This window comes from Desmodus rotundus, chromosome X, assembly GCF_022682495.2.
Source record: "Desmodus rotundus isolate HL8 chromosome X, HLdesRot8A.1, whole genome shotgun sequence".
Lineage (NCBI taxonomy): Eukaryota > Metazoa > Chordata > Mammalia > Chiroptera > Phyllostomidae > Desmodus > Desmodus rotundus.
Genome location: NC_071400.1, coordinates 95232585 through 95241103, shown reverse-complemented (window position 1 = coordinate 95241103; position 8519 = coordinate 95232585). Strand labels below are relative to the sequence as shown.

The 8519-nt window shown below is 40.7% G+C and overlaps 1 protein-coding gene across 6 annotated transcripts in view; it reads right to left on the bottom strand.

Annotated features, from left to right (window-relative positions):
• Positions 1 to 683: 683 nt before the first annotated feature.
• Positions 684 to 8519, bottom strand: part of GPM6B (glycoprotein M6B) — a 137132-nt gene continuing 129296 nt past the window's right edge. For 4 of the 6 annotated variants that reach the window (XM_024569921.3, XM_045203244.2, XM_024569923.4 and 1 more), the window contains 3 exons: positions 7099 to 7172; positions 6052 to 6117; positions 684 to 2743 (listed from right to left, as the gene is read on the bottom strand). In XM_024569921.3, the coding sequence (XP_024425689.1) occupies positions 2594 to 2743; positions 6052 to 6117; positions 7099 to 7172 (290 nt within the window). In that variant the 3' untranslated portion in view covers positions 684 to 2593. Of the gene's footprint in view, positions 4344 to 6051; positions 6118 to 7098; positions 7173 to 8519 lie in introns of all 6 variants that reach the window. The other 2 variants (XM_024569924.4, XM_024569922.4) reach the window with 1 other exon arrangement.

The window sequence follows — 8519 nt, the reverse complement described above, 5'->3', positions numbered from 1 at the left end:
TTTCTTTCCCCATGTTAGAGAAGTTTTCAGCCATTATTTCTCTTTTAAAAACAGATTTTATCTATTTATTTTTAGAGAGAGGGGAAGGGAGGGAGAAAGAGAGGGAGAGAAACATCGATGTGAGAGAGAAACGTCAATCGATTGCCTCTCACACACATCCCAACTGGGGGAGCAAACCCGCCACCTTGGCATGTGCCCTGACTGGGAATTGAACCTGCAGCCTATTGGTGTACAGGATGATGCTCCAACCAACTGAGCCACCTGGTCAGGGCTTTTTAAATATCCCCAGATAAATCTTTCAGTAGATTTTTATACCTTGGGTTTATAAAATAGCCAATGGCGCGTGGACCCTTATGAAGGTTCTTCCTTATTCTTTCCCCAAACTTAAGTTTTGTGTTAATGCCATAGGTTTATTGCTTTCATTTACTGAAGCTAGTCAGAAAATTTCTATACTTTTCACAGAGATCTATAAACTGTTAATGGTACTTTATGTGAAATATAGCCCAGTGGGTGACACCATTTTCTCAAATTGCTCTCACTTAAAAGAGATTTGTCAGAGATGAAAAAAATGTAGCGCTCTCTTATAAACTTGATTTCATCCAAATGTGAAATCTTGATTATGCATGTATTTAAAAATGACACCATACTGAGGACGAAGGTATTTATGTATGTAAAAAGGCAACTGAATGAAGCTATAATTTTATTTCATTTCTGTTAGTACATCCACAACTATTTCCACCTAAATAGATATTTAAAATAAGCATACACAAGTATTAACTATTATCTACAAATATTTATTGTAACACTTGAATAGAACTACAGGAAGCCCTTGGCACTGATAGAAAATATTGATTCACTGTTAGGTTACAAAAATTTATACATAGCAAAATTTAATGCTCTTTACATAAAAAATATTAGACTACTTAAACAAAACTTTCAAAAATTCTTGGTAATAGCTACCAGAATTAGAAAAGTAAAATTAGCCTTTAGACACTGCTTCTTCTAGAACACTGGACTCTAACAGCACCTGCACTGCTGGAAAAAACATTAAAGTCTGTCATGCCACAGGAGAACAAATCACCAAGCTATTCTGGAACGACTGTTCTACACAGAAGAGAGCTTCTTCCAATTAAAAAAAAAAAATAGTCAAGGTCCAATTAGGCATTTTAGGCATTAACAACAACAACACAAGGAATCGAAATGAAATGTACTTGATGTTCAATTTTAATAGCATATTGATAAAGGTATGCTTCCTTTCATTTTAATACATTTCCGTACATGTATATGTTTTAAAATCCAGGAAACAGCCAAACCACAAGTTAATTCCTAACATGAATATACATAGTTAACCCTATATTATGCAGCCCCTTTTAAAAAGCACTGATGCACCCAACAGTTATATGTATCATTTCATAAAGAACAACACAAAGTCTACCATCACTAGTACCCAATACCTATAGTCACTTAATGTTCTGGAACACGATTTAGAAGGCAAGTTTCGTTTGAAAATGGCTTAAACTCAAGCAGTTGTGTTTTTTTTTTGTTTTTCGTTTTTTTTTTTTTTTTTTGCTGAACATTGAACTTTATTATTCCAGAAAACTAAGATTTAGATAAGAAAACGTGAAATAAATACCAATGCTAATTTAAATTACTTAAGTATTCAAGTCTATAAAAGTAGGAGGTCTGTGGTCTATTTGTAATTAGGTTTTAGATAGTTGGTATGAAACTGTAAACTCACTTTTGAGACCACATAAAAATGGTTTAGAATGGTGGTCATTTTAATAAGGTAACACTTCTTAATTAAGAAAAACATTTGTGGAAAAAATTCTGTGTAGGATTTTGGGTCTCCCATTGTGATATAAGTTCTTAGAAATTTACAGCAAATACTCATTAAGGCAGAGCTGATATTTATTCCCCAAGAGGAATGATGACAAGTGGGTCATTTTATTAAAATAAGATCTTGTATAAAATTGACTCTGGAAAGCTTGTCAATGAGTCACAATTCAGCTTCTTCAATGGTAAGTATAGCAGAATTATAATAGCACATTTTAGCATTTTTGAAAAAAGATTTCTGATTGGATCATGAAATTGTGTCCTAGTCAGTTGTAAGAATCCTGTTATCTTTGATGAGCCACAGTTTAATACTGTCGGCTGTCGGAACTTCGCACCGATTCCATTTTATTCCCTGTTAGATGCTTTTGAGGACAGATAGCGTACCTGGTTCCACGGTCTCACCCCTTGACGCTGGCACATCATGGGGAGGGAGCGTGCCACATCCTCAAAGCCCGTCCCGGTAGGGTTGCTCTGGCGGTAACTGAGCATGCCACAGATTTCAAAAGGATGAACAATCATTTTGTCAAAGTGTTGCCTTTTAAAATGGCTAACGTGAAACCTCCAATACCTGTTCTAAAGGAAAAGATTTACCTACTGGAAGGTTTTCCTAGAAATACATCCCAGCAGCTTGAGACAGACAGTGAAGTGTTTGTAGTTCTACATGAGTTTGTTTGATGGGAAACACATCTGTACTGCAGGGCAGCTGTCTGATGATTTGTCAGAGCTGTCAATTCGTCGGCTGAAGCACTCTGGCAAACACTTATGTGTAAGAATTGAGTTGTTCTTTTGACCGGGACTGGATATCTTGCAGTTCCTGTTCTTCCTTTGCTTTGATATCCTGGTAAGCCTGCATTTTGCTTGCATCCTTTAAGTAAGCCCAGTTAGAAGACAGTATCATGAGGAAGTGGATCTGGAAAAGAAGGGTGAGCATGATGGCTAGTGAGCATGTCAGAGGCAAAGCAAGCTGCTAGGTAGATTAGGGTTTACTGTAAAACGGGGAGAGGGTTATTCTGGATTAATACTTATTCTGCTGTCAGAGGCATCAGATACTGAGAGCATGCTCTGCTAGTAGGCTTAATATTAAAAGGCTGAAGAAAAGTTAGTATACAGACATAATGAACTTGAAAAAATGGCCAAAGTTATTGTTAAGAAAAGGCAAAAATAAAATACAAGAGGGTGCTTTTTACCATTTCGAGAGTAATTTTAAAAACTATTGCAGAAGTTCAGAAACACGGTGGTGGTTACTTTTAAGTAAGTGCGGTGCAAAGATCTTTCCTATCTGTGGATAAAAATCAATTCCCGAAAAGGCCCAAAAGTGTGAACAATGTTTATTTTGAGTAAATAGTAAAAAACTACATACTTAACATGGAAAAATTAAGTGAACGTCAAAACCAAACTTAAGAACTATAAGCAAAGCATGCAGTCTCTGTGTTAACAAATTTTTAGTAGTGAAACTACATTTTCCATTTTATAACTGCCATTATTTCATTTCACAAAATGTAAAAAATCCTTATTGTCATTCTTTACAGTTGATGTGATACACACTCCTTCCCATTTATTTTCCTTATCTTCCCTGCAAAATCTACATCTCACGTTCCTTATATTTCATATCTCCTTCTCATCATATTTGAGACTTTCAGATCCAGAAACAATTTCTCTTCCCATTAAAATCTTACATGCAGTTTGAGAACTGGCTTTGAGGAATCAGTTACTACTCACCAGAACAATAATTTAAGGTTATCAGTTTTATGGGCTCTGGAAGGAGGGATTGTGCTTTGTCCAAAAAAAACCCCCAACCCCCCCCCCCCCCCACCACCACATATAAATCCTTTTTCTTTTTCTTTTTTTCCAGAGAAAACAAATACATGGCCTTTATTTGACTCCAGCTTTTCATCTGACTTATTTGGGGGCATTTATTTGGTAGTGAACCATGTAATCATAAAAAAAAATTAATCAAAATTAAAATATATTTGTAAAATATATTCCAGAAGGAGTCTGACAAAACAAAATCCAGAATAGAACGGTTCTCTTCCATTTCATCTTCACCACTTTTCATTTTCATCATTGAACTCGGTCATCAAGCCAGCAAAAATAACGGAAAATGCAGGTATTTCAGACTTTTAATACTTCATTTAGAGATACTACTCAAACTTTAAGTTCAAGAAAGTTATTTTTTAATGGGTGCTCAGAATGTCAGTAAATAACTGAATCCTTTTCAAACTGTGGAAATAGCCAGATCTCATAACGTTGTAATTCATGTACGGTAAGTCATCTTATTAATCTCCCATGCCAGATGAGTTCACTAAAGCTATTTACAAATTACTGGTACAAAACTGCAGAAACCTAGACTCTGCTTTAGTCTGGGGTGTCAGTGATATTCATGCTACATCGTTTAGCCCTCTAAAGCTCCTTAGGGGGGCTTATGCGATTTAGAATTTAGTGCAGCAATCTTCCCGACTCTTAAACTTCAAAACCGCATAGTTATATGTAGTAGCCATCATGTAGATCAGCTGGTGGAAGAGAACAAAACAGGACAGTAAGATACAGGCAGTGAGGGCTGGTGCCACGAGACTTCTAAACTTGGGTGGGGAGGGATGCCAGCTCAGCCTAAGGCGTTTCTTTTTCCCACTTATAATCACAACAGAAGACTCTCATGTCTAGCACACAAACCTTTTCTCCTTCCACATCTACCATACTGGTCCTCAGCCCTGCCCTCAGCCCTGCCTTAAAAAGATTAGGATGTGTTTAGAGAATGACAAGATAAGAGTTCTGCCTCAGCTGCATAAGGTGAAGCTAAACGCCCCTATTCCCCTCATCTTTCCAAAGTGGCCCACTCAGCAGCAGTTCTCCTTCTGCCTGGTGCTCAGTGGAGAGAGCAGGCAGCAGCCCAGAGAATGGGTCACCACTGTGACTTAACAGGTGGTTTCTTTTCATGGGCTGTAGTGGGAAGGAATGAGTTCGTGGTTGGAAAACCTGGGAGTGGCTTGTTTCCAAGCAGATGTCCCCCTTGCTCTACCAATCTTAGATTTTTTGAAACCATGAACCCAGCCCTCCTAAGTTACATTTTGATATGCATATACATACATATACCTGTTTGTGGTTATACAGCTGATCCTCATTATTTGGAGATTCTATATTTGCGAATTTGCCTACATACTACAATTTTTGGTAACCCCCAAATGCATAGCACCTTCGTGGTCATTCGTGGACATGTGTAGAGCAGTGGAAAAGTTAAGTCTCCCAGCAGAGGTTGGCCAAGGTGGCACTGCCTTGTTCCAGCTCTCAGTCTGTACACAAGTGTCCTTTTTGCAGTCTGCTTAGTGCCAGGTTTTTTTTTTTTTTAGGAGAGAAACATCAGTGTGTGGTTGTGTCTCATGCAACCTGGCCGGCAACCCAGGCATGTGCCCTGACTGGGAATTGAACTGGCAACCCTTTGGTTCGCAGGCCAGCGCTCTATCCACTCAGCCACACCAGCCAGGGCTGTTTTTTGCATTGCTGTGATTTTACTTTTTAAATGTTCCCTGGTCAAAGTGCTGTGTAGTGTTTGTAAGTGCAAGAACGTTGTGAGGTGACTTACAAAGAAAATAAGTGTGCTGAGTGATTTTCATTCAGATATGAGTCAGTGATGTAGGCTGTGAGTTCAGTGTTAGTAAATCAACAACGTATACAAAATAAGATGCCTTTGAACAGAATCACACAAAACAAGGTTATGTATTTGATCGGCTTGCCAAAAAATGTGACCCGAGGCTTGCAGAAACCTGGTCCTGTGTGTCCCCCGGGAGGAGTGGCTCCGTATTTGTTCATTCGGTGTTCGAGGAGACTTTACTGAGCGTAACTGCTGCATACAACAGGGTCAACTCTGTAAGTATGTAGGTACATACGCATATTTCCTTTTGGAAAATGAAATGGGTAATGCCTTGTGGGACCATTTGTCCCTGCCTCAATATGCCACAGTTCCAGTCCTAGTTAACAGGTGTTCGGGTATCGGTACCCTCTCTCCCTCTCTTCTTTCCACAGAATCCAGCTTACATTGCCTACAATCAGTGTCAGGACAGCCAGCTAGCACACCCTGCCGTCTAGACATGTGGTAGGTTTACACGGGTGAAATTTGACCAACCTTGAGTCGTCCCAAGAGTGTTCGCTGGAAGGGAAACCTGTCATTATAGAGACTGCCTGGAGGGGGAGCTAGACCGGGCCAGTCCTCAGGCCATTACTCACCAGGGCAATGACGGTGGCACCAGCTCCGGCACAGGCCACAATGAACAGATGATAAGACATGTAGAACTAGGAAAGAAGAGGGTACCAGCATAAGCATTTCACGTGCGATGTAACGGCCTGCGTCCGTTCCAGTGTGCTGTGTCGTCTTCCTGTGGTGCGGTTTTCGGCAGGGCTGAGTGTAAGTGTGTGCCCCTAGCAAGCCCAGCGGGAATCTCCTGGTGGGATTTAAAACTCTCGGATGCGCAGGTTGCACCCTAGGCTAATTAAATGAGTATCTGGGGGCCGGGCCTCAGCCGTCGGTAAGCTGCACTGCTGCTTGACAACGCACTGTGCAGCCAACATTGGGAGCTCCTGCTTTGAGCCATTCTACATTGGGGATATACAGACTGACCAGCCAGGTCGGTATGGGCTCGTTATTTCGGCAACTGGTTGCTTTCTAAAAGCATATTAGGGTTCTCTTACACAGGCAGGCTCCCACTGGTGCACTTCCGAATTTTATAGTTATAAACCAGTGCCTGAAGAATATTCTAGGGCCCAGAGATTTTAAACCAAAGTGTGTTAGGATTTAGTGCTAGTTAAGGGTGAGTGAGAAATAAGAGCAAATGTCTCTGGAAATATAAATGATTAACTGTGACTTGATTTATAAAAATTTGGCTTGCACACAAATACAGGGGAATCTTTGATTAATTTGCATTTGTTCTGTGACAAATGTTCTAGTTTGAAAAACTATGTGAAGGTGAAAGAGAAGAGTCTGTATATATTTTCAGATTTGCAGGATTGGGATCACTCCCAAAATATTGCCAAAACAGGAAAGCTTTCTGATTGCTAAAATCCTCACTGAATGGGCCGGACCAAGTGAAAGGGCCATTTTCTGGGTCAAAGATATCTGAATGTTGGTGATTACGTACGGTTCACTCTTTAACAGTCTGCAAAAAAAAGCTTTCCTGGGCAGCATTTGAGCCATCGTTCCTGCTCTTTCTCCCCAGGAGAAGCGACCCCGTTTTGGCCAGTGGTCGTCTGTGAGCCTGGGACAGGAGAGAGCTTTACCTCATTTGTGTTGCAGATGTTCTCAAGGGCGGAGCCGCATATTTTTCCTGGGAGAGCATTCCAAGGAATGATACCTGTGAAGTGAAGGTTGGGAGAATGGTAGGTGTTAGTGCATACTGCAGTGCCTTGCGCTCGCCACGGTCCTCCCCGTTCCGGGTGCTGAGAACAGTGCACCTGCAGGCTACAGTTCTCCCTCGACAGTGAACAGGTCTGCCCTCTGCAGAACAGGCTTTTTGGAGTAATTAATAAGTCGTACTTGGACAATAGGGCATGGACAAAGTCATCTAGTCTGTAAGAGACTTAACCTGATACCATCTTTCCTACAAATTATTTAGTTGCTTTGTTTAGTGCTTAGTGCTCTGTTTAGTTGAGCTGGTATCTGTAAAATTTTTCCTTTTTTAAATTTATTTTTATTTTTTATGTATTGACTTTATTGGGGTGGCATGGCTAATAAAATAAAAATTGATTGTCAAAGCTAGGTTTTCCCTCTGGTGAATTGATGAACTATAGTTAAGCAGCTGCAGGCTGACCCCCGCCCCCTTCTAAAGCACTTCCTCATGCTGAGGTCAGGTCCGTTTCCCCGTGAGTTCCTGGGCTGTGGCCTGTCACTCAGGCTCTCTGTTAGCAGCTTGCCATGACATAAGTTCCGAGATGGAGAGTCTGCGCTCAGAAAGTTTCGTGGCAGCTTGACAGAGTAATTTATGCTCACGTTAGGTAATTCGGACTTGTATTTTGTATGTCTTTGTTCTTATATTCATTTTTTTAAATTTTGTTTTACAAATGTGTTGGAACCACTTTGGGATTGAGAGAGTCCTAACGTCTCTCTTGCTGTAACCCCGACACGCCCCTGCAGTGACACTGCCCATTGGGAGCTGCGGCTCTTTTCGCCATTAACGAGCAGGTGAGTGCTTAAATATTAAACACAATGCGAATTACACTTGTCGTAGGGCGTAAAGAAGGAGGATTAAAAGAGGGAGTCCTTACTCCATCCTTGCCGAGGGCTCCCTAAATGGTCACTGAAAACAGTGATTTCAAATACACATTGAAAAAGATGATTACCAGTGACACAAAATATATATACATTTAGACAGTCATTTACAAATAGTTTAAAAATCAACTTTAGCCCTGACTGGTGTGGCTCAGTGGGTTGGGCGTCGTCCCGCAAACTGAAAGGTCACTGATTCATTTCCCAGTTAGGGCGCATGCCTGGGTTGCGGGCCAGGTCCCTTGTTGGGAGGCAAGAAGAGAGACAACTGACTGATGTTTTTCTCTCACATCGATGTTCCCCTTTCTCTAAAAAAAATGAACTTTAGGCACTGTTTTCAATCTATCAGAAAGAGCAGTGTGGTTGAACCTTGGTCTTTATGAGAAGAGATGATTAAGCAGGCGGGCAGTTTTAGACCCGTTTCCTATTGTGTTAC